General features: G+C 43.4%; 1 protein-coding gene across 1 annotated transcript in view; it reads right to left on the bottom strand.

Moving 5' to 3' along the window:
- The window catches only part of ERGIC1 (endoplasmic reticulum-golgi intermediate compartment (ERGIC) 1), a gene marked incomplete at its 5' end in the record, with an annotated part of 35,609 nt that extends 10,087 nt beyond the window's left edge, over window positions 1–25,522 (bottom strand). The window contains 6 exons of the mRNA XM_010011065.1: window positions 728–788; window positions 5,150–5,254; window positions 7,755–7,879; window positions 8,521–8,615; window positions 18,600–18,672; window positions 25,461–25,522. Of these exons, the coding sequence (XP_010009367.1) occupies window positions 728–788; window positions 5,150–5,254; window positions 7,755–7,879; window positions 8,521–8,615; window positions 18,600–18,672; window positions 25,461–25,522 (521 nt within the window). The remainder of the gene's footprint in view (window positions 1–727; window positions 789–5,149; window positions 5,255–7,754; window positions 7,880–8,520; window positions 8,616–18,599; window positions 18,673–25,460) is intronic.
- Between the last annotated feature and the right edge of the window lie 1,667 nt (window positions 25,523–27,189).

Raw genomic sequence — 27,189 nt, 5'->3', positions numbered from 1 at the left:
CCGATTTAAATGGTTTGTGCTATATTTTTATGTCTGCTGGAACAGTTCTTAAACAGAATTCTAAGTGATTTCTTGGCAGGATCCTTTAGCCAAGAGTAACACAATGACATTTGGCTCCTGGAGAAAGAAAAGAAAGAAAGAAAGACAGAAACAAAACCCAAATAAACCCAAACCACCACACAGTTGTTTAGCTTCAGGAACAGCCATAGAAACTTTGTTCCAAAAAGCGGACAAGAATGATACCCTGCGGGAGCCTGAACACTGAAGGAGAACACTAGTGCATGGTGAATTGTAGCATGCACTAGAAATTTCTTTTTGTGTTGCTGGTCATAAAGAAAGGCAATGAAAATGTCTATCCTTCCAGCCATGGAGTAGAATTTAAGGTAAGAGCTAACCTGCAACACAAGAACAAGGAAAAGTTCTGCTGCTGGTGTAAGCAGGAAAGGGAAGCTATAGGAGTATGATATGGGTAAAGAATTCAGGAATTCTGTGTCGGTCATAACAGAGCTGGAGATGGTGGCTGGGTTGCAGAAGGGCTGCACAGGACCTTTTGGGATAAGCCTTCTCTATGTTACTGGAGAAAATGGAAATGTCAGTCAGTAATGTCTGGATCATTTTGGTTAAAGAGGCAAATTAAAGACTTCTGGATACACCAGTGTTGCACAAATGGTCCTGTTTTCCCTCCTGCAAAGAGTGGCTAAGACCTGTAATCACCAAGAATACATACGATTTGAGCTGAGTTTGTCTGCTCCCTCCAAGGCATTGAATGCTCCATGAACGTTATGGACCTGGAAAGCAAAAAGGCATATGAAGAAACTATGCTCTGAGCTGGTACTCTTGATCTTTGCTTCCCTATCCTGTTACAAGGATATCAGCCTGATTCAACCTTTCCGAAAATAAAGCCTCAACCCAGTAAAAGATGACTTGAAGTATCTTTCAGTGACCATCACCACAGAGGTTGGTTGCAAGTTAAAAAGTTGATTTCACAACATCTTGTAAGATGAAATTCCAAAACCACTCCAAAGCTAAAGGAATTGCAGTTGGAAGAGGCCAGTTATGAAATTTCATAGTGAGATATTTCCCAATAGCTTTGCATAGTTGACTGTGAAATTAATTTATCAGGCTGAAAGGGTAATAAATGGGAGTCATATACAGGTTAAAACTCAGGAGTTCTCCTGTAAAGGTAGCTCATGTCAGAGCAGTTGTGTTTGTACAGCTCTACCTCATTAGCCCAGCTTTCCCACCATGCACACTATACCCTTGGACATGGGAAAGACACATGCCAACACTACCACCCATTCAGCTTTTCCTGCAGCTGGTCCCAGGCACGCAAGTATCTGTTTGCCCAGAATAACAGGATTTCCATCCCATGCCTTCCACACGCTATGATCTGGGTGTCTGATGTCCACCACCAGCATAATCAGCTTGTGAACTCTCTAGAGGGAAACCCCACAGCAACAGCTGTAGATCAGAGGTTGCATCATTCACATCATGTACAGTAAACTATTCAGAAAGAACAAATAATTCCACAACCTAGAAATTCCTGACCTTAAGCCAGACAACAGGGAAGAAGAGTTTGGAAGAAGTATTTGGTCATGGGTGTGACAAGGTTTCACCCCACTAACAACGCAATGCCATCTCCTTCCCAGACCCTCTCAACAACTGATAGATAGTATGTGGATGTATTCATCTCATTCTAACGGCTGTTTCCCTATTCTGAATGCTATGGAGTGGATGATGACTTGGAGGAAGCAGCAACTGAACCCATTTTTTCTCCTGAGAAAGGAAATTCTAGAGGGAAAAAATCATCATCAAGGTGCTGGTAACAAGCACAGAGCAAAAGCCACAGCTGAACCTTCTACAGCACTTTTCAGTCTGCTGACATTTCAAATACTTTACACAAGAGTAACCATTTCTGAACCACACATGCAGACTGTACATATTCTTTACTAATTTTAAAAGCATACAAAGAAAGAGAGGCCCCTGGACTGGGCTACAGTACTACATTCCATTCTTGATACAGCTAAGAAGTAAGCCTCTTATAGCGTCTCTGGGCCAGAGACTTTAAGGTCCACTTCAAACACTAACAGTAAATATTGAGTGGATACTCAGCAAGCAACTGTATCTATCCTGTGAGGTACCAGTATATTTGGACTTTCGTTTTGTCCTTGCCTCCCCAGCATCTACACTTCTGTTTACATATATGCTGTCTGCTCTGCTTTGCTCTGCACAGGTAGTTTGCAATGCTGTGAGTTGCAGAGCTTCCACCCAGACAAAGCCACCAGACATAGAATCACAGAATAGTTACGGTTGGAAAGGACCTTAAGATCATCTAGTTCCAATCCCCCTGCCATGCGCAGGGACACCACACACTAAACCATGTCACCCAAGGCTCTGTTCAACCTGGCCTTGAACACCTCCAGGGTTGGAGCATTCACAACTTCCTTGGGCAACCCATTCCAGTGCCTCACCACCCTCACTGTGAAGAACTTCTTCCTTATATCTAATCTAAACTTACCCTGTTTCAGTTTGGACCCATTACCCCTTGTCCTACCACTACAGTCCCTAATGAAGAGTCCCTCCCCAACATCCTTATAGGCCCCCTTCAGATACTGGAAGCTGCTATGAGGTCTCCACGCAGCTTTTCTTCTCCATAATCACCTGTTTCTGTGAGAGCAGGTCCTTCACTGCTTCTGCCTCTCTTGCCTTTGCAACACAGATAGCATTTGTAAATCCCAGTCTGAGGTTTTCCCATGATTTTCCTTGTGGAACTTTCTGGGCTCCCATTACAGTATTTGCTGTCCATAATTAATCTCTGCTCTACAAAGTGCACAGGTGTGTTCCTTAGGGGAACATACTTGTTTGTACCTTGTTAAGTACCTGGAGGGACTTCAACAAGGAGTAAGCTTTTGGCCACAGTAACAAAATTGCTTTGCAACAGAGAACTTAAGCAAGCCTGTTTAGCCAGACCTTCTCAGGACTTGTCCTGCACTAGCATGGCCAAATCCAGTGCTTGGAGTAGTGGCACAGGATGCCAGAGAGTGGTTTAACAGCGCCAACGCTTTATTCTTCTCCAACGTGGACCTCAAAAAGGTGCTATCCAGGGCTTTGAACACCCTAGGCTTTAACCTCCACAAACACATGTGATGACATACAACTGGACATATAACTCAGGTAGAGTCCAAGAACAGGCTAAAATAACTTCCAACCTCGCAACTATCAAGGGAAAAAAGACCTCTCACAAGGTTTAGGAAAGACCTCTCACAAAGAACTGGGATTATTCAACACCACAGTCTAGCACTCAAGAGAATTCTATGATTAAAAACATAAAATCTCCTGCTTTCCATCTCTCTTTCTTTACTGGGTTACCGGACATTCAAGAACTTCACTGGTTTGAATTTTGGTTTCACCTACAAGAGGGAAAAAATGTACAAAAAGTCTGCCGCTCTTGTGCATGAATTTCTGTTGAAGAATTGCAGCTCACTCAGTGCCAGATGAGATTTCAACCTCTACTTCACAGACTTGTTTTTTCTGGAGAACACAGCGTGTACCTTAGTGGATCAATCTGGCAGAGCTGGTAACAACCTACAAAGAACTCCCAGCACATGACACAAGTGAATGAGAAGCTCCTCACTCTCTTTAAGAAATATGAGCATATATTACATCAAAGCAGGTGGAGACAACCCAAAATATTCAAAGGTGTATCTAGATAGATTTAAAGCTCTCCGTACTTGCTGGCTCTCTGTAACTGCTTGCTGAGTCTTGGTAGCACCTGTTTAGTGAACATATCCTTCTTTTAATTTGTGCTGCTGAACTCATGTTTGCCTACACGATCAGCAGCACCTACATGCTCCATTCCTTGTGTATGGACATGATGAGTAGCTATTTTGAACTTGAAAATACTAATCAAGACTTGTCCAAATCAGAAGCCAACTACATGTTTGCTAGACAGGTTTCTCACCACCAGAACTGAAGATGTTCACTCCTTTGCCCCCAACTGTCCAAGAGTTCTCATCTCATTCATGCTGATTTGCACTTACTCAAAGACTCCATGATAAAACAGTGGGAACGCTACCTTAGAGCGCTGATTTCCCACGCAAACTATTAGCACTTACCTAATATTTTTCATAATCTCAGTGTGCTTTACAGCCATTAAGCCAAGCTTATTTATATGCTAATATTCCAGCGTTCCCACACAAGATATTTCCTAAAAGAAGCCGGGAGCAGAATCAGAAGACTACAAAGCAACGCTTAAGACTTGTTAGCATGAAAAAGGGTTTTGGAAGTGGGTGTACGAGAAGCAGACTAATGAGACGTCTGTGCTGAGGAAAGAAGATTACAGAGAGACGATGGGTAAGCAATGTTTAGGGTGAGTCGCAAACTGGGTGTGCACATATATAACTCCCACCTATGATGCTACCTCCTTGGAAGTAGGGTAGCGAAGTGCTGTAATCTGTTCTCATTGAGAAATCAGGAATTATTACATAACTTGCAACACCTGGTGAAACTCCATCCACTGGGCAAGTGCACACATCCACCTTCTTCCCAGCAGGGAACCTGCAGTTCTGTCTAACTTGTGTTTCACAGAACCAATTTAACTAATAGGTGCCTGCTATACAAGTACATGAAGTGAATTAAAAGGAACTTGACTGGTGCCATGGTAAAGACAGTAGCAAGCACACATCTTCCCTTAGTACACTCACTGCTCCTCTGAAAGGCAGTCGAGATTTGATTGCTGTATTAACACTGAAAACAGTACTGCATAGCCATTTTGCAAGCTGTATTAATACTGAAACCAGCACTGCAGAGCATTTTGCAAAGCCATGAATCCTCATTTCTAACTCCTTTCAGGAAGATTACGACACAGTTTTCCAAAAGCACTTTCAGTTTCAGATAAAACTATCAGAGTTATTTTGTGATTGAACACTGCTTCCTCCTGAAGTGGCATGTAAAGAGTTTGCAAACTCTTCTGGACTGAGTGTACATTTTATGAATACAAGGGATGGGCTTACTTGCCCAGGCAGTCCTATCTCATGTTCTCTCCACATTGTACATGGCCCTTTCATAAACCCAAAGTGTCTAATATTAAAGTCACTCTCATTGCATTCATTCCCCTAGAGCAAGGGAAATTTCAGGGAAGAGAACTCACCTGTAACTTGTCCCCAAATGAGAGCTTATGGATAACGTGAGTCATGTCAGGATTCTGAGGCTGCGCAGTGGCACTGTGCGTTGACACGTGAAAGTTACCAGGGACCTAAAATTAGCCAAGACAAGGAAGACAGGATTTCACATTTTATCCCTCAAGGCATTGCCAGGCTCTGTGATACGAAGGAGAAATGCCTGGATCCATCCAGCCTCGCAGGCTATATCTACTTAGCAGTGGACAACCTCTGGCATGTCAGAGAAAGGTTCTGAATTACCTTCCTGCAACTTGACCAACACCACCATACTGCATACAGAATGGAGATCAGTTACATCCCACAGCCCAAGAGTCTGGCACCCTCACACTGCTGCTGACTAGGAGGTGATGAGTGGATCACTGCCAGCTTTAGAGATTCCTAACACTTAAGGCTATGTCTTTCATCCCTATTAAAATAAAATTCATGTCTCTGACAGGCAACAAACAGTTGCTTAATGTTTTACTCCCACATCTCGCATTTGTAAATGGGCCCACTGCTGCAACACAAACCAAGCAAGCTGTGGATCTATTTGTATTGTAGTACTGGTCATGAGCAACCTTATATTTGAGAAGATTGTACATTAAGAATGAGTTTTATGTAAGGAGAAAAAACCCACCAAAACCAATGGGGTTTCCCATACGAACTAAGCTAGATCTTCAGCTTCTAGCTCTGGCAATAGCCCTTCCAAGCACAGAATGTTCTCGGTTTAATTCTTTAAATGGAGGGAAATACGGAGTTTCAAAAACATACAGATTTCACCTAAGGACTCAGTTCCAAGACAGAAAATGAGCCCTGTTGTCATTCTGATGGGATCACTCCAGCAATCACATACTTTTCAGGTCACTAGTCCTACTCTGTGAAGTCTTTCAGCAGATTCAGCTCGGTCACTGTTATGGAAGGTGCAAGAATTTTCTCCTACCAAGAAGAGGTTGGGAAATCAAGCAACACTGAGGAGCAATTTGACATGGCCTAAGACAAGAGTGGGAGGACGGTTATACAACTGGTATCCATTGTGCTCTCTGCAGGGACACCTCACCAGCGGGGCCATGGGTGGCCACATGCCGATTCCATGTGCTTTCAGGAAAGCTAATTTAAATGACTTGAGGAACAGCAGTGTACTCCTGGGAACACTTCCAGGTGTGAACATAAGCTGTGTCATACACAAACTCGGTAAACAGGGTGGCAGACTCTGCAGTAAGTAGTACACACAATCATCTCACTGTTACCATGTTCTCCCTCTGTAGGTTTGAGAACAACACCCAAGAGCAACCCTTGGTCAAGTTTCAAAGCCTGGCCACATCCCACTCCAGATACCAGCTCATACAGAAGCCTGTATGAGGCATCCTTCTGATGAGGACCACAGATCATACATTAGAGTTTCAGGCTTCCAGAGGCAGAAGCCCTGGGCCAGGTCCTCTCCCTCTGACAGCAGTCCCAACCACTACATGAGACAACGCACAGATCAAGCAGTGAAGGGAGCTTCTCACTGCCACATACAGCAACCCTCTTTTGAGTTGCTTTGGTGAGCAGAACACACCACATCTAGCAGAAAAACCCCCAAGTATTCCAGCTCTATGCTTTGGGAATTAGCAGAACAAGAACTACCTTTCCAGAAGCCCTCTCCCAGTTTTTGGGACTATCAGCTGCCAGTAATCTTGGTGGCTCAGAGGCAAGGAAAGAAACGTCCTCCTTTTAAGTCCCTAATCCTTTCCATGCCACAGAATCAGTAAGAGCTTCTGCTTGTTATTTTTAGATGCGATTTAACATGACCCCAGAGGAAAAGAAGGAAATAGGATTTTGTAGCCTGTGGTACATGAAGAGGCGTGAATAAAGGGTGTGCCCTTCTTAGGACATCAGTGGGCCCCACCACTGCCTCTCCCACCCCAGCTAGTCATCTCCAGCATTACATAGCAAGATTATTCAATTCTGAACACACCCATCCCAGAGAGGAGCCTCCTCCAGGCCTGGATTTTCATTCTTTAAGACAGAAGTGGAGCATCCCAACAAAGCATGCGCAGAGGCCGCGTGCACATATTCCAAACATCTCAGCACGGAGCCGCTTCTGTTACGTTGGCACCCTTTAGTAGGGAACATTCCTGTCATTCTGCAGCTCTTGGAATAAAAGAGCACTTAGATAGAGCTATTGCCAAAGACCTCTCCACAGTGAGTCAGATGTTGGAGGTGCAAAAGTCATGAGGAATAAACACAGAAGCCATTTAGCATTTGTAGGGAGTTCATACATGCCCTAAACATCAGGCTGCTGCACTGAAAGCAACAGCACTGGCTAAAACATAGAGCTGCTCTCTCGTGTTAAACAATGCTACCTCAATTACCTGTTTTGGAGAACAAAGTAAAAGCCTGATCTAACACAATTCTATAGGTCTAACTATGAAGCCTCCTCTCCCCACCTTGTTCTGCAGCACTGAGAGACTTAACCTTACCAGTGACTACGGACATGAACATCAGCTCCACAGCAGAGACATCAGCACAGAGATTTTCACGGGCATTTTACAAATGGATCTTGCTAGCATTTCCCTAGCCAGCACACACTCACCCACTGTCATTCCTACTCACCTTGTTGATGCTGAAATGGCCCTCAAACCTGCAGCCATCCCCATTATTGAGAGGTATCTTCATTGAGTTGTCAATATGACCCACTTCATGCCTTCCCATTTCATCTTGGATGTCTAGTCCAACTACTGCATGGGTGGGAAGAGACAAAAAAAAATCAAAACAAAAGAAATAACAAGAAGGTTGCATAGGAAAAACATGAACTGCTTTTACTGGGAAAAAATCCACATACTTTTTCCAGACATTTGACTAAACTGCGCTAGTAATGTCATTTGTCACATACTAACAGTTATACCAGCTCTTCAGAAAGAGCTTTGTAACCATACTTTTCAGACTGCCTATTTGACACAAACACAGCTCCCATGTCCTGCCAGCTGACTGCAATCTCAATTACACAAATGGAAAAACTTCAGGTAGACAAGGCAGGTGATTTGTGAAAAGCCAAGCTGGTGCATTCAGAGTTACAAATGAGACTTGGGAGGTTTCTTGCTCCCAGACACAAAAAGGTCACTATGAAAAAAGGAAATGATATTTAGAAAGAAGCCAACAAGGGAGGTCAGCCACTAACACAGGCTGCAGAGTGAGCACAGGGTCCAAGAAGACAGGTGTCCTGGCCTGGAACAGAAAGCGATGGGGTATTGGCAAAGGCTGCAGCTACTTGATCTCCATCCACCCTGTTACAGAAGAAGGGCTACTGTACCAGGTTGGGTCTGTTTCAAGTGCTGCTTAAAATACAAAGAAAAACTGGGAAGTGAAAAGGGGTACTCACATTCACAGTGCAGGTTTGGCAAACTGATGTTTAGATTCACTTCTATTTTACCTCCACTGTCTTTGTCTGGATCATCCACATAGAGCTCATTAACTCTGGAGAACAGAAAACACGGGTGGGTTCAGGCACGGAGCTACTTTTCATAGCAAAAAAAACCCAACAACTTGCATGGGAAGGGAAAAAAAGTAGACATGAAGGGGGGGATTGACTGTGTGATGACTGTAACAGTTACCAGAGAGCAGGAAAAGCCCTCCACAACTTCATGGGGGCATACCACTACTTAGTTTTATTTCTTGCTTGGCAAGTGCAGGACGCTTTAAACAAGCTGATTTATGCTTCTTGCCCCCTTCTCTAGCCTGAGTTTCCAAAGGTGGCACAAAACAAGAAGTTAATGTCAAAGTGGTAGCAGGCTAGTGTGCTAGCCCTCCACATACCTGGGCTGTTACTCCTTTTAGGAGACACGGAAGCGTGTGCTTTTTGTTTTGTTTCACACATAGTTTTATAGAAAGGCCCCTCTCATCTATCCCACAGGAAAGCGCTCTGTGTAACTAACTGCCTTTTGTTATTGCCACCCAGTTGACAGAGCAGTGGCAAGAGAAGGCAGCATGGCATAAATCTCCCTCCTTAATACCTCATTTCAATCTACGACTGGTAACCAAAAGCAACAACTAAAATTAAGAGGATTTGAGCCAGGAACAGATGGGAAGAAACATCCTGGACAGCAGGATCTAAAACACTATGCAAGTTTCCCAAAGAGTAATGTTGTTTCATAGCACCCACAGTGCTGGCACATAATTCACAGAAGACAAAATACAGATACAGAGTAAAAGGAATACAAAAGTATAAATATTTATTGTTGGCCCATTCAATCCATCTGACATGTAAAAAGTAAACAAAAAAAACCCCAACACAAGCACAGCCGAATTTGTTGAACAGCCCTAGAGAATCCACTGCAGGGGAACCCACCACTCTGAACCAAGAACATGGTGAGATTACCCAGCAGCTCTTCCTCCCTCAAAGCCCAACCCTGTTCAGCCTCATCAAATACGAAGATTCGACAAGTTATCTTCCAGTCAGACAGATTACAGAGCTAAGGGAATTTACGTTCAGGCAAGCTCCATGAAATAAACTACCTGTAAGTATTTAATGCTCAAAGTGCATGAAAGCCTTTGACAAGCCCTTGCCAAAGAGTCCACATGCTATTAGACAAACCAGACTAAGGGCAGCTACGAGACAGATTCAAAGCGATTTTGCTCTCATGATACACCTCTGGACCATAATGAACTGTTTGCCCTATGAATTGAGAAGAAACAAGCCTTCACACTGAGAAACACACAGCTGCCAATTCTTTTGGATGTAATTACTCACAGGTCAGTGGGGTTTACAGACACTCATTTAAAACCAGCACAGCATCTGTCTTCAGCTTCACAGCCCTACCTTTCTCTGTTTTTAATTGGCTTGACAAGTTGCTTGCAATCATTACTCAACGTATTTTTCAAGTGATTAATAAAAATGACACCGAGGGAGGGGAAAGATTGCTCATCAGTGACCTAGTTAGAAGCTTCTTGGCTGAGCCCTCTTCTCCTGGGTGGAATGCATTAAATCTTCTACGTGTTTATTACTGGCAGATTGGGTAGCGATTGGGATTAAGTCATATATCCAAATAGGGTTGTGAGGAGTAGCTCCAGCCAGGACAGGCATTAATCCCCCAAAGCAGTGCACCTTCCTGTGCTCCCCAAGTCCTCCCATCAAGATCCCAGTTGCCAGCCAACCTGTTTCATAACAGCACCTGGCTTCTTCCCAGCTCTCTGCTGTCTGAGACGTGGGCCATGCCCAGCCAGTGCCGAGGGCAACTCCGCATTACTGCCAATAAGCAGCATTCGCGCCAGGGCTGGCAGAGAAACACGTCAGGTTCCGCAGCTGAACATCCCAGCTATTTGGATGAAAGCTCTAGGAAGGTCAATAGTTGTATTTGCTCATTCCCAGTTTGGAACCTGTCAGAAAACCTGCAGTCAGGCATGGTCTGTAAGCAAAGGCACATATGCTGTTCAGTGATATGAGAGAGACGCGGTTGCTGGTAGAAGTCAACGGATGAACGGGGCACAGGGAGGCTATGGCAGCTCTTACATAGGAAGGTGAGCGGTGAGGTCACTCGCTTGCAGACTGGATCACTGAGGCAAAGAGAAGTAGGCCAGTTTGTCCACGTCACACAGACCATTAGTCGCAGATAAAGGAAACCGGTTTCCTGTCCTGCACTCCCGTCACTGGACCAACGGTTCCTAACCTGTCCCTTGGGCAAGGCTCATGGCTGCTTCCTCCTCCTCCTCTTCACCTAGTAGCCCCCTGCCCCTCTCCTACTCATGTTCCCAATTTCATAATCCTCTTTATCCTTGGACATCTGACAGCTCATGACAGTCTGTCCTTCCTTCCCTCCCTCAGACCTTTGTGCTGCCCTTCATGGAGCACCCTGCCTGCTGAATGAACCCTGCTTCTTCCTCCCAGCTCCAGCCACTGCCTCCTCCTGGCACCACTAACTCTAGCAAAGGGTCCAAGATAACAAACCCGGTCAAAGGGCTCCAAAGTGCAACCTTTGTGCTGACCTGCTCTGTTACTGAGCTTTCCTTTCACTATGGGGAACCAAAGGCACAATGACAACACACCACAGACTACACTTGCTGAGGCAAACAAACCTCAGAAGAAGAAACATCATCATTTTCAACCAGCTAGAAATTGTACTCCCAAAATACACTGTGGAAACCTCACAGGTGAAGCAGACTCCCAGGGTCAAGGCTACTTGTTCCAGGATCTCCTCCTGACCCACTGCCACCTCAGTCAGGATGGAGCTGGCAGAGAACTGGCACTCATACATCTCTTGCTACCCTCCCGCCCAGGGCCAAGAAGCCAAATTGCACGCAGCCTTCCTGTTATTTATTCAGACAATCCTGGGATGTTGGGAAAAAGCACTATTTACCACCTCTAGCAACTCTCCCTGAAGGGATAACGTCTCCAGTGGAAAAAACGAAGTTGGCTCTAATTTATAGCTGTCCGTCCTGGAACATAAAGTGTCTCAGGAGTAACAGGACTTAACAGTGAATCTGGGATGATCACAAGGGAAATAGAACCCAAGATCAGGCAGAAGGACACTATAAACACAGCTGCTTCTATGGCTGTTTAGAGAGGCAGTGTACAGTGTTGTATTGTGACTCCAAAGATGGCATGTATCTCCTCCAAACACCTAAGCATGTAGGAGTTGGCATTTTACTGGTTGCTCTTAAGGACTATTTGAATAGAAGTGTCACAATAAAGCAGGGGTGAGGTGCAGAGCTATGAAAGTACAGTGAAGGCAATAGGACAGGTGGGAGGTGGACCTCTCTGCCCGCTGGGCCTCCCACCACTGATTCAAGAAAGGGAGGATAGTTTCTTCACACAGCAGGAGCTGTGATCCACACAGAAAGAATCTGCTTCACTTCTAGAAAGAGCCACTTCAAAATGCTTCACATTCCTGAGTGGTGCTGCTGGGCTTCACAGTTGCTTATCCCATTTGCTTACAAACTTGCAGCATTACACAGAAGAAGTTGGAGGGACTCTTTGGCTGAGATTGCAGATCATACAAATGGCACGCGAGAAAGAATGAAAGGGGGAAACAGCGGCAAGAGGGCTCATCATTCCTGTAAGATTTTATCCAAAGAAAGCCAGACCCATTCCCCATGCTTTAGGACTCCCATTGATGACACAACAGCTTTGTTTCCCCAGAAACAAAACTTCCCTGGTAATATTCCCACCCGGCAGCCCTGGCCCCTAACATTAGACACTTCAGCACTTCAACAGCTGAAGAGCCTGCGGCCCTCTGAATACAAGAGCAGACACTCTGCATTGACCTTTCAGAGCTTCACACACTGCCTGGGTGCTCTCTAAACACATCTTCCTTGTCCTCTGTCCTCCTTGTCCTGGTCTCTGCTTCAAGTTTTACCTTTTTTTTTTCTCCCTCTTTCACAGCAAAGAGCCAGTCACCTTCCTCCCCAGTCATCAGCCATACAGAAAATACAACCGCTTATAGTATACAACCATAACCTGCATTTCACTTTGTCCTCCAACTCCCAGGATACACTCTCTGGTCTCCAGAACCCTAAGACTACAAGGGAAAATAACTGTTCTTTCTTCAGGGACCCCAAAGCTTCTCAAAATACCTTCTCAGGTGAGCTGTTCCTGCTCCATTTTCCATCTCAGCTCTCATCACCCACCTTCCAGAAACACAACTATCGAAGCTGAGATTTTAGCACTACCACCTTCTCAGTTGTGCCAGATCAGAGAAGACCCAAAACATGACAAACAACCCATCTTCTTCTCAATTTGTAGGAAGAAACAACAAGCAGGTCAGCAATTCTCTACTGTGTAATAAATTGTGCATGTGTCTATTGCTCTGCCATTTGTAATCTTCCTTCTATGCCCTGAATCTCAATCAGTTCTTCATTGAGGTCTTTGTCCCAGATTAGGTCTTGGCTCAGCTGGGAAGCACAGAAAACACACTGTCCTACAAAGGAAGGAATTACAGTTCTCCAGGAGGCAGGAAGAGGAGAAGGGTTCGAAAGACGTCAATGTAGATTTGAGTCAGAAACTGCAAATGACATCATGACACGACCTTCCGCTTCCTGCTAACCCACACAGGTACAGGAGGCCAAACGGCACAACAACACTTCACAAACGTATAACACCGTTTATTAGGTAAGCTCCATGTTACTACGCAAACATTAATTAAGCTTCTTAGCACCCCTGAGAGGTAGGCAGCTAAGTATTACATCCTTCTACAGAAAAGTGTTTGTCTCAAGGTCAGTCCATGGCAAGAGCAGGATTACAACTCCCATTCCTCTCTGACTACTACGCTGTACTCCCTATGCTGGTCCAGTTTGCTCCAGCATTTCATCTGCCTCCTCTGGATGAACTGGTGAAGTTGCAGTTGTATCTCCAGCTTGGTGTCAGAACACATGAGTTGTAGCATTGTGTTCCCACCTTCTGCTCCAAGGTTATGGTTTCCAGCAGAAGGAACTCCTGCTGCACCAAGATCACACTCTGCTGCTTAGAGAAGGTACAGCTTGATCCTGCAGGTTGTCAGGAGAAATTTTCATGGGCCAACAGCCACAAAACACATTCCATGCACCTTGGAGAGCTAAATGCCAAAAACCCCTTTGCAGGCAGGTATGATAACAATTCTGTTTCACTGCAGGATGAGTCTTGGGCATGCAAATGAATCCAGTGTGAACAAGCAATGTTGGTCTCAGAAGCTCCTTTTTGCTTCCTCCAACATTCGGGGTACCTGACAGGCTGCATGAACAGCCAAGCTGTGCTGCACGTGATGTGGCCCCAGCACAGGAGCTGGGCTGTGTGATACTCATACACTGACCAAGGTATTTTTCATAAAGATGAAAGCAAGCAGGTATCCCCAGTGAGTGATCCCGTCACCTCAGACGAACAAATGATCTGGACACTGCTCATGATTGATGCTTTTATGCAAAGGCAGTATTTTTATTACGAATATTCTGCTGAAGTAATTAACTGCCTTGCAGGGGGACACAGCCTTCTAAGTGGCAAACATGTCACTTCAGACTCTTCTTTGCCTGTTACTACTTCAATGTAAGTAAAGAAAGAAAGAAAGAGAAAACACTGCCAGGAACAGTCTGTTGCTTTCTGCAGTCTGCTGTGGTAGATTAATTACTGTTGAGCAGCTACATTCATACCACAACTATCATATTTATACCCTCCTACCCTTCCCCTGGCTGCCAATGCAAGGCAGACTAGATTAGTTAATTACATCTTTCATCCTTAATGATGGAATACTTGGAAAACTCTTATTGATCCTGCAGAACATAATTCATGACCTAATTACAGTGATAAAACAGCAAGATTATCATCTTGCCAGCTATTAACTTCTAGCACTGATCTGAGTTAATTAGAAAAAGAGATAGGCCATTTCTGCATTCTTGATTTGCAACACAACAGCACAACGAATGAGGAAGGCTGCTGAGGTATGCCCAGCAATTTCTAGTCCTCAATCTACTCTCAACTCTCAATCTACTACCTAACCTGCCCAGGAAATACCAGACACATTTAACGCTTTAGCTTCTTTTCTTCAGCCACTCGAGTCATTTGTTCAGTGGGGCAACTGTGTTTGATACTGTCAGTTTTGCAGAGGTTCAAATGTGGAGCATGGATCTCCTTCTCTTTATTTGTTTTTTACAGAATTGAGGAGGTTAATCTAGGCTATTGTTTCAGACTAAGTCTTCACTCTCAGTCTGGACACGGATGTGGGAAAAGTAATCAAGAAGATCCTTTGTTTCCAGAGTTCAACGCATCATCCCCTTAACTGCAATGAGGGGTTGCAGCTGAGCAAAGAAGAAAAACTTCTTCCCTCACCAGCCCTTAACTGTGCTGAAAAGGATGTAGCCCCACTTAAGAACTAACCTTCAATTTTCTTCATGGCTGCTCAGAGAACTGCCTGTTCAGGGTCATGTAATACATGTAGAAGATGAGAAACTACAAGTTTTCTACCCTACTCAGGGCTCGTCTACACAGGAAGCTGGTCAGCAGCAAAATAGGATGTGCATTTACATGAGCTTCCTACATGTCTGCTCTAATGCGCAGCGTCTTAGTTCAACTTCCTAACTGAAGTAAGCTCCCGTGCACAGATGCAATCTTAGTGCTCATTAGAAATGCCCACACGAGTTACAACATAGCTGCTGTGATGCACACTGTCTTCCCCACATAGGTAATCTGTTTGGTTTTACTGTTATGAGGGTGTAATTTCCTGGCTTTCTGCCACCCAGACAAGTCTTTAGCACTTGAGACTATAAACGCTAAGACAATGGGCTGGTCAAGGAAAACCAGCTTTGAAGTTGGGCAAGAGTGACCAAACTGAGATTTCTAGTAATACCAGGAATTTAAGTTGCTACAGTCATGTAAATGCAGAAGAAAGTCCAACAGTGGGTAGAAGCTAGCAAGTATTAAGAGTTAGCATGGTGTGGAGCAATGTGAGAAAATAAAACGTGAGACACTATTTTCTCACATTGCAGCAAGAGTTCAAACCACCACATCAACGTCTCACTTCAGATGCAGATACTAAAGGAATCTCCCGTTGGTTAGAGTTAGGCAGTTAATCCTGTGGGTACCACTGCTGTTGAGGTTGCTGCTGACTTGCCCTGAAGCAGGCTGTCGATGCACACACACCACGCACAATTACTCAGCATAATAGGGCTATGAGGTAAGCATGAGTCTACATCAGCAAGCCTCGTACGTCTCTGATGTAAGGTACCAGGCCAACTGCTCTCAATTTCACCTTGCCATCAAAAATGTGCAGCTATTCCCATGCAATCCAGCTTTGTCAAGCGCATGACTGCTTTAAGGAAAATAAGACAAAAAAGGAGAAAAACTACTGCAATCTCATAGTGCAGTTGGCACTGGCAAAGCAGGAAAGCTCACCCCTTTACATGTGCACACTCTAGTTAATCATTCAGTCCCTGGATGACTCTAGGAAACTTCAAGGTGGGAGAGATATCTGTTGTAGGAGACTCAATACAAAAGAAACTTAAAGCTTGCAATAAAAGTTCATGGGAATTGAAAAGTGAGCATGTAAGGAACCTTCCATATCTTCAGAAGTATTTGATTCATGGACAAATAAGTCTCTAAATATCTTTGTGAGATACCACACAGTTTAAATGGTGGCACAGAGTTCTCACACTGTTCCAGACCACATAGAGCTCCACACCTCTGCACCCTATTCTGAATGATAAGAGTATACTACCTCGCAATGCGCTGCCAGTAATACACACTTCAAGTGGAAGCACAAGAGGTTCACATCATCTTTGGACACCTTTAAGGTACTGGGCTTCCCAGAAGAGAAAGCAATGAGTATTTCCGCTGTTAGAGGGGGAGCCTCTTCACAAATGCTGTGGGTGATCTGTTCCCAGCAAGAGCGATTTTGATGACCTATAACTCATCAGAACAAGGTTTTCATATTCTGCAAGCTATTGTGTTGGATGGTCCATGACGAATCAGTTTCCTGCATTCATTTGTCTCAGTCTCTCCCATGACACCCTCTCTAAAATTTTTCTGCTCTATTGCTTACAAGCCCAGATCCTGCTGGGAAATGCAGTTACCATCTCTCTGATGTTTTAATGAGAAACTTGTCAGCTGAGCATGCAGGAACTTATAGCACCTTTAACATCCTTGCAGAAAATGCATCATCTTGTTCATAAAAAAGCATGAAGAGGCCTCAGAGAATCACAGAGTTTTGCTGTTCAGAAAGAAATCTCTAGTCAGGAAACTACCACTACATAAAAGCGTGTGTACTCAGCTAATAAGGTAAATATTACTAATTCCTCTGGTAAAGCATTAAGAAAAAATAAAACCAGGTGAGAGAATGAGATCTAAGATGAGAGCAAGAAAAAGTACTATTTTACTTGATGCTATTGTGTAGCTTTACTCTATTTTTTAAAACAAGACAACCAAGAAAACTCAGCTCCTGAGACAAGTGGGTTGATAAGGTGGCCCTCATATTTTACAAGCAAATGTACGGAACTGGAGTCAAAGGAACAGTAGGTAAGAAACTTAAGATACCATCTCTGATGTAAACGTGCAATGGGTGTAAAAATTAGCTAGAGCTGGATTACGCTACTGTCTTAAGGTTAAACATTACTCAAAGTTAAAGCTATTCTTGAAATTATACTCTTGACCCAAGTCAGAGCTGCACAAAAACAATGCAAAAGCCACATGGTTATCAGAAGACACGTAAAGCACAGTCAATCTAAATACAGCACGTGAATCCAACGTGTTTCAGAGCTTTTTGCTCAACAGTCACATCTGTCGCTATCTGGACCATCACGTAAGTCTGACAGAAGTTCCACCCTTCCTAACTATCCAGGAACTGTGCATCACAGTTTGGTGAGCTCACTGCCACATCAGCAGGATGATGGAGAATGTTTCCTAGAACCCTGGTATCTCTGGTACTGAAGTTACCTCTTTTAATAGTTACTAAGAAAAGTTTACTTCAAGGCAAAAGGAATATGAGAACTGGAGAAAAAAAAAAAATATGATCAAGTAAAATACTTGTTCTATGAGTATTTTTTTAAAGTGGAAATTATTTCTATTTTGCTCAAAGAACGGTCCCAAAGAGGTTACCTGGAACAACTTGTCTTCGGGCACAAAACCTGTCAACTAAGTTTCCAAGTAAGGCTCAACAGGGAGAAGAAAGAAGATAAAACTCACGTGTGAATTAAGCTATCTGCATGTATCAGAGATTCAGCTCTGATATCAAATAAAGGTATTATTATTATTAATAATAAATCATGGTTTATACAATTAATTTTTCCAAAAGCATCTCCAAAAATATCCAGCGAAGGCTCGCAGAATGTGATGCTCATTTTATCCACAGGGAAGCAAGGGGAAAAGAAAACATCAGAGATCCCACCATATCTGCAATGGTCCCATATTGTCTCAGAGCCTCGTCCATGTGGACTCAGCCAATAGGCACCACACATTTAAATATATGGTATCACCAATGAAAAACACACTAGTTTTTGAGAATCACTTTGAATCAGACGAGTACAGAGGAAAATGCCTATTCAGGAGGAGAGAAGAAATGAATCTCTGATGAGAACAAGACATCAACAGCCTAAGGAGGAAGAGGGAAACTACATCTGAGTGGCACTGATCATCTTAGCATTCATGCTGCCTTACACCTGATTACCAGAGAACTGAAAAGGATCAGAAGTTTTTGATGTGATCTGTGGTCACATGAAAAATATTCATTGTGCTCAACAGAGAAACCCAGTATGCAGCTAATAAAGGATCAAGCAGGTCTGGAACAGTTTTCTTCATCAGAAATATTTTAGAACCAAGTTTTCCTAGCGTAACTTAGCAAAGTAAAAGCCTGAATGAATGAAAATTCAGACTCAACCAAAAGGAACCTAAAACCATTAGACAACTGACCTAGTGTAATTACAGGCATTTTTCCAAGATAACTGAGTAAAATTGTAAAGAATCATATATGTATATACATTTGAACAAAGGAAAACGTGATTCTTACTTACATTTCAGTGGCTATGAATCCGGTGAGCTCAGACAGGAAAAGAAACAGTATAAAAAGACAGCAGCAGACAGAAACTGGAAAAGAGGCAAGGCAAGGAAAAGGTTAGTTTCATATCTCTATCAAAGACAAAAAACGTTTTCATACAGGTATATTATTCTTCCCATGGATATGCCACCCAAACACACTTGAGAGCTAAAACTCTTCATAGACAATAACTCAGATGAGGCCATCAGAGCAGCAACTTCAATGGCATACCTTAACCCTTGGGCCACCTTTTCCATTGTGATTTCCATCTCCACATGGTTCCTGTGTTCTCCATCACCAGCACACAATGTTGGTCTGCCAGCATTCCCTCCTCCTTGACAAAGCTGCTTGACAGTATGACTTCTTTGGAGCCCTTACTCCAAATGTGATTTTATTACTACTAAAATCTCCATAAAGGAAAAAGAATCAGCATCTCCTTGCTTCGAAAGCATACAGTCAGCTACAGTATGATGTATGAGGATCAGGAAACATTGTGCTGCTTTGTCAAGTTCTAAGTCTGTGTGTAAGTCATCTCACAGCCTGCACTACCCACTAGATAGAGCTGGCACAGCAGAGACATGGCCATAATGGACTGGTCTAGCTAATGCCCGATACATTTCTCCATTTGCTCATATATTGACTCTTCAGAGAAGGAAAATTCCCAGTGAAGGAACTGCAAAGTATCTGGACAACAAATCTCATGTCTTTTCTAAGAATGCCAACCTAAAGCTAAAAGGAGAGAACCCAAAGTAACTGGCATATTACTGGTTACTCTTAAGCAGGAAACTACTCAGAACATTTTACAGTGACATTCGCGCAGCAGTGACAAGCTCATTGGCCCACTCAGAAAGGCTGGAAAGAGGCACGACTGTAAATCCTCTTGAGCAGGGATGACTTGAGTAGACAGGGATGTGCCAGCTCAAGCAGACAGGCCTGCAATGCGTATCTGTTATAAGATGCCCAAGTTCACCATGAATCAGTATAGAAAAGAGTAAACCAGGAAACAGCATGCTATGCCAGGGCTGTGACAACAGGGGTACAATCTGGCTCACTCCTCAATCCCCACAGAGTTGCAATGATCAAGCACTCTTTGGAAATGACCACTTCACTATAGCCACTAATTAGGATTGAGAAATACGCAAGAAAAACGCTGTTCCTCAACTTTATTCCACATGACCTATACAGCCTGAACATCCATCCCTTCAGGAAGCTCAAGCAACAACTGGCTGGGGAGCAATTTTATCACACAATTACGTCTGTACAAACTCCTTTGGTAGAGAATGTGAGAGGCAAGGGAAGGAAAGAGGAGGTACTTAAGGCAAATACCGAGACAGACCCTTGAGTGACTTAATGCCTTGTGCCTCATTCTTCAGATTAGTCAGTGTATAGTTTTGAGGAAAGAGAAATGCGTTGCTTCCCCTTCCTCATCAGAGTAATTTCAACAGTAGATTAATGTACTGACCCTCTGAAAAGTGCAAGGGATTAGAAGAGATGTCAAAAAATCTATTGGCTAGGGTGAAGAAAAATAGAAAATTGACAAAGACCAGTAGAAAAAAACAGGGAAGCAAGAGTGGATATTCATTTCTAAAGAGAAACCTCAGATGGTTACACGGGTGGTTTCAAGTCTTGGCTGTCAAGACAGAGAACAACACCACTGCTGTAACCTAGCTAAGCCATTGGCACAGTGCACCACAGCATGGGGGAGGAGAAAGGTCTTCAAGCACAGCAGCAAAGTCTGATAATAACATCTATACCTATGTAAGAGCACAAAAAAGTAATCTAGGCACAAGACTAGTTGATCCAGTGTTTCTTACTGTTCACCACCCAACAGCAAAGACACAAGATCTCTAATCTTTGGCAGTATGCAGGGGAGAATGTTTGACACAGAGACAACCTTTTCTTCTTTAATTGCTTCCCATATTCCTCTCTGCTTGCTACCATCTTGTAAAGGCTTTCCTATAGCATCAGCTACACGTCTCTGCTCTCCAGCACATCTATGCAAGCCTGGCACTACTAACTGTAAATTCTCTCCTGCAGCTTTCTCTCTCGTCTGAGTTTTTAATTTTCTTCTCTGCCATTTATATCATTATCTTCTCCTTTTTCAGTATACAATGTATTTGCTCCCTCAAGTCCACTTTCCACTTCAGCTCTTTCAGTGAAGGCTTGTGACAATACTTGCCAAATACAGTCCAGTAAAATTCCACTAACCTACATCTAAAAAAATCCTGCAAGAATGCCCTGGAACGCTCGACAGGGATTGACTTTCAAAGCTCCTCAATGCTTTGCCAGTCTTCAAACTTCATAGTCAGTTTTAAGCCTGTCAAAAGTGATTAATGAGGCTGGACATGAGATGGGTATATAAAATCACGAGCAGCCCAAAGGAGATGAATGGGGAACACCACTCACTGTCTCTTCCAGTATGGGAATGGGAGGGAAAGGGGAGGTTAAAAACAAGAAGTTGTTTTCCTTTACAGAACCCCCAACTAAATTCTGAAAGTTTCTGGCTATGGATGTTGAGGATACTAAAAGAAAAGAAAGAAAAAGAGAGAGTTTGTAAGATTTCAAGAGGGAATCATATATGCCCTGAAGAATAAATGCATTGAGGGCTACTTAACAAAAAAGAACCACCTCCAGATCAGGAAATTCAGAACTGCCAACTGAGCAAAGCCTGGTGATGTGTTTAACCTGTCCTCATGCTCTTTCTCAGGCCTCTGCTACTGGCCACTCCTGGCAAGAGGACACTAGGCTGCATGGACATTTGCACTGACCTATCTAGTGTGGCTGCTCTTGTGTTGAACTCTTCTTGTACACACACATTTTCAGGGCAGGCGGCTATCTTTGGTGTGAGACTTATGTGAAAGTCTTATGCACTAAACTGTCTCTAGAGCCAACACTTTTTCAGCTGCAGAATATGAGCGCCTCTCCTTAGCATTGAGCTGCAGGCATATACGATGTTCCCAGCATAAGAATTTATGCACACACTGCTTCAGCTACTTATTTCACAGTGAAGGCCTTTACTTGCTTCCATGCAAATGTGCAGTTCTTGCCACCGACATGTGACAACTGCATTTTATTTGGAAAAGTAGATTAAAGACTAGGATCAGACAGAATAAAACAATTCATGCATAAAGCTTAACAGCCAGAGCACTGCAATGTTCCCACAGAGCTCAAACGACCATGTAAGACAGGTTTCTTAAAGCTCTAATATGATAACACGATCAATATATCAAAGGTTGCTTGTGTTAGACAACACTGAAACACACTGCTGTTGGCTAATCCCTAATCCCCAAAAGATGGGAAACTCTGCCAAGCTTTTTTTCCTACACTAATTTTGACAACCTAACCTTTTCATACATAACCCTTCTGATACATACCCCATCTATGTAATCCTGACTCTTCCTCCCCACCCCACAAGAAATGAAAGAAATGCAGTGTTTAACACATCATACAGACTGAGAATGTGAATCCATGTCTATATTAAGGCATAAAATTATTAGTATTTATTATTCAATGGAGCAAACTGCTATGAAGTGCAAGGAACGGGTCTTGTTACAGATGCCATGTGAATCATAACTTTGATATTTCCTGATGTGTATTTAAAACTCCAGCCTCCAAACAGCACGGAGTATTTCTGGATAACATTACCATGTGTGCATACAACATGTGCATGCAAACTATGCATCCACGCTGACTGTTGAATAGCAGGATTGCTACAGCAGCTGTCCTAGTTGCAGGCCCCTCTCTCAAGAAGTCAGACTGCTCCTGTCCAGCCAGATGCCAACTGTCAGCCAGCCAGGGCATGTGCTGCTGCTCTGCCTACATACCCAAACATGGCCAAGTTGTCACCACATTGGTCAGGTCTGTTAGAACGGCCGTGTGCTGGCATCACAGACACAGTACACAGGGGTGGGAAGGGCTGCAGAGACTGGTACAAGCATCTGGTGGAAGAGTGACAACAATAGGCACGACTGGCTGAGTGGCACAGGGATCGCAATGCTGCCTGAAAGAAGAGATTTTTACTGAGGAAAAGGAATGAGTAACTTCTGCACAGCTTTCCAGAGAAGCCCACACCAGTGGGTATGTTGTTCTATACAAACCTCACCCCAGTAAACTGCAGTGGACTGTTCTTGGCTCCCTCATTCCTACAAATTTTGACCAGCTGGAAGTGTTGCTACACGTATCTGAAATATCTTCTATACTGCATTCACTGCAACTTCTGAAATTATAAAACCATTCATAATACAAAGCCTCGATAACCCCCAGTTGGCTTCTGAATCAGCTTGCATTTGAAATCGCCTGTTCTTCCCCACCAAAATACCCTAAACACTTAATCTTCCTGAGCTGCTGCTTTCCTAGAAGAGTTGGCCACTTTAGCCCTGGTGGTCAGAAGCAGAGCTGGTATTTTCCATCTCGTCTGTAATGTGATCTATGCCTTCTTCCTCAATAAACCTCAAACCTTTTTTTATTATTTAAGAAAAGGCCGTTTTACAATCCAAAAGCAACTAGGAATCCTGCAGTAAATCCACTCCTATTTCAGAAAGCCTTTAGCACCAGAAGCGATACTGAAGTTTCAGCAGAAATCATGTGGGAAGAGCCTAAATTAATAGTTAGCTACTATGGGCTATTTTATATCTGCTCTGTAAAACTTGAAGGACTTAAAGAAAGCCAAACTTGAGTTGCAGCCATAGTTGATTCACATATTTACTAGACTAAAAGATTTTTGAGAGGCAGAATCTTCCTCCCCTACCCTCAAGCCCCCAATGTTATTACAAGCTGACTTCCCTAAAGCATTTATCGCTAAATCATGCAACCTTCCCAGGCTTCAAACTGGCATGGCAATGGGCTGGTCTCATTCGTAGCCTCCTACAACATGCAAGATCACTGGCTTTCAAATTACAAGTCACAGGCTTGGTCAGACAGAAAGCCTATTAGCAAAGCTGCACACAAGATCCTCACATGCAAAGTCACCACAGCTTGTGGCTGCCCATGTGGCTCAAAAGCTTGTATCAGGCTGTCTAAAAACACTCTAACAAAAAGAAGAAGAACCAGTTAGAGAAGAAAATCAAAGCCTGAGAAGCTGCAAATAACAATAGAGAGAAATAAGTCAGCTATTAATTTTAAGTAAGAGTCACAGCCTTCAAGCCTTCCCACAACAGACTTATCACTTGAGCTGTTTACTGCAGATCAGAAAGCCTAACACTGAATGGCCTTTGATGGTTTTTTTGTTTCTAAAACATACTCTTTTGCAGGTGATTCATGACAAGACAAATTCTCTCAGTTACAGTGTGGGAACTCTTAGTTTCCAAAACAGAAGAGAAGGCAGGATCACCGACAAGTTCAAAGTGTTCTTTCAAAACACTAGATCTCATACGCCTCTAAATTACCAAACAGTTTTATTCAAGCTCTTTATTCACAGCTTCAGCAAACCTAAAAGGGAGTCAACACACAAGTAATTTAGCAGTCTGCAGAACAGAGGACAAGGCCTCTCTGAAAGTAAATATTTAGAGTAATGTACTATCTTCACAGAAGTACAGAATAGTTGAGGCTGGCAGGGACCTCTCCAGAGATCATCCTGTCCAACTCCCCTGCTCAAAGCAGGGTCAGTGAGAGCAGGTTGCTCAGGGTCAGGTCTAGTTGTTTTTGAATATCTCCAAGGATGGAGACTCCACATCACCCTGGGCAACCTGTTCCAGTCTCTGACCACCCTCTCAGTAAGGAGTGAGATGGTTGTTTAGCTCACAAAGAGCTTTCCTTTGTGTCCATTGATTCACTGGTACTGAGTCAGTTCAATTTGATGCCTGCTCTCACCAAGGGATATGACATCACTCACGTCAGCAATGACATACAAGGCTACTGACCCATCTACAGGAATGGATGAATGGAGCACAGCTACACGATCAAAGGAAGTCACTGTTCAATGGAACAGGAAAGCTGCATTAGGCATCTGATTACAGGCCTGGCAGGACCAACCTGATCAATGTTTACCACTCTGCACAGTGCGCTCACTGCATATAATTGTGTGAAACTGCATTACTCAGCCAACAGCCTCCCTCAGGAGCAGGAAGGAAGGAAAAGGGGCCCAAGGCAAGAGATTTATATCAGCCAAAGTCTATGTATTGATACATGGGAGTGAGAGTGGATTGCTATCGGTTGTTTCTGACCAAGCAAATTTTCTTCTTTAAAAGCATGACAAATAACAACAAAATAAGATCTCTGCTCTTTAGTCCACCTACAGCATCAGATGAATTTCCTGAGTACGCTGTGAGACAAATATATGTTTCCCAAATCATCTTCACTGTCAGCCCACGTGTATTGCCACCCACCTTGCTCTTACTGACCTGGAACCTGGATTCCTCATTTGCAGTAGTTGGGTTCCTCCAGTTTTTTCAGCAAGCAAACGCCTGGGTATACAACTGCTACCAGCTGGTTTTCACACTAACTGAGGGGATGACTATCAGAAGGGGTAAAAAAACCCTGCAGTCATCCCCCTGGTCAGTGTTTGGCACAGACTCACAGTTTCTGTTCATGGGAAGACACTACCAAGAAGCTCTCCACCTACTGCAGTAGCTACCAGAGTGGGCATTTCAGTGCTGGCTTTCAGGATCTCTCTTTCATGACAACTACTTTTAGTTGTTTTGATTCTGAATCCAGGCAAACTACTCCACCACTTAGTACAACCTGACAGACTGGGCAAAACAAGCTGTCTCAGCAACAAAGGATACACTTTCCTGTGTTTAATATCCCTTTAAAAAAAACAACTCCCTGGAGACAGAGAAGACAAATTATCTTTAATTTTATACCAGGGTATGCAAGCACATCAAAAAGAAGTATTACTTACTAATAGCCCCTGTGTAGGTTGGCTGTGTAAGGTCTTTTGGCACCTTCCTGTAGATGTCAAACCTGAAAGAGGAAAAGCAACAACCATAAAACAGGTGGAACATTTCAATACATTGCATGTCGCCACAGGGATGAATGACGCTGAACTTTTTCCATCCAGCTTTCCAGCGTTTTTTTTCAGTTTGCAAAAGGATATGACAAGTAAAAGCAAAACAAAACCCCTTTTTCTTTTGTACAATTATGTAACTGTGCTCCTTTTTGGCTCCAATTTCCATAGCACTTCTCTCCACCTCCCTCCGCCTTGCTGTCATGGATCTATGCAATCTGAACCGTGAGAGGTGCCAGGGAAGAAGTCATGTTGGACAAGTTTATAGACCGCCGTAAAAGGAAAAGGATACTCTACAGACTTCTGACTGAAGAGGCCTGGCAAAAAGACAGTTAAGACATAACCTGTATTGCCCCTTCTAGTTTGCATCCTGCAATAGCCAAAACCTGCCAATACTGAATTCAGAAATCAAGGTGTTGAGACAAGAAACCTACCCTTGGACACCAGATACACAAGATAAGTTAACCCAAGAAGTTTGCTACTCCCCCACCAAAATCCAGTTTAATATTAGACCGTTGTTTTGACTCAGTCATATCTTTTAATACCCATATGGCTCAGCTTTGCTATTTTAAACTCTGCATGGTTAAACTTTCACTGCCCTTATGTTAGCTGTATTATTTCCTACAACCTTGTGTTCCTGCGCCTCCAGCCGCAATGCAGCTCTGACATCAGTTTTTCCACCACTCAATAAAAATTAATTAGTGCATTAAAAACACACACACACACCCTAAAGAAGGAAGTGACTGGTTCTCCCCCAAAATAGACTTTATTCGGATATACCACAAGTAGGTGAGATTTGATGCTTTTTCCAGCTCCGGAGAGACATGAGAGACACCGGCTTCCAAATCTGTATTCTATACTGCAGCAAGATGAAACACCCCCATGTTTATTCAGCAGTTCCTACTACACCGAATATTATACTGAGAGTTTAAAAACTAGATCCTCTTTTATTCACTCTTCATCTGTTGAGATCACTTACAACTTGGAGACACTCTGGGGGAACAAAACAGCATTTGCCTTGCATGAGATTCAAAGGACATTGTCGCTCTGATTCATTCAGGAGTTGAAGCTGGCGGAAGGAAGGATAAGAGAGAGAAGGAGAGCAGGTATAAAGATAGCTCATCTGCCCAGCTCAAGTCCTGAGCAAGCTATGTAATCACTTAACTGCTCCAGCAACGCACCGCAGTACACATGACAAAGCGTGCTGCACAGGCTACTCATGGAGCTATAAGTTTTTATGACTGTATTCACTGCCATCTCCTAAACAGGTTAGTAGTATTCCTGAACCAAACAGTCCATTTATGGTTTTCCAGCTGCCCTGAGAACATCTGGAAAGTGCTGTTTACATTCTTTCCACATACACCAAAGCAATAGCAGCAGCAGATGGTAAAGCAACCCAGAGTAGCTGCTGACATCATGGTCTCACAGGCAGAACCATCACAAGTAGCTGATGGTTCCTGCTCGCAGCCCATTAACTGCTGAAAGCTGCCGTTGTCTGGCCAAAGACACAATAATAGACCAACAAGGCTAAAAAAGCCAAAAGAGAAAGAAAAAAGAGAGAGAGAGCGTGAGCATGTGAACACACAAGAGCTGCTGAGTGTGAGGTGATCAGAAATAGGAAATA

This window comes from Nestor notabilis, unplaced genomic scaffold (genome assembly GCF_000696875.1).
Source record: "Nestor notabilis isolate BGI_N333 unplaced genomic scaffold, ASM69687v1 scaffold33863, whole genome shotgun sequence".
NCBI classification, from domain to species: Eukaryota; Metazoa; Chordata; class Aves; order Psittaciformes; family Psittacidae; genus Nestor; species Nestor notabilis.
The sequence above is the reverse complement of the archived record's forward strand: the minus strand, read 5'-3'. Positions and strand labels throughout refer to the sequence as shown.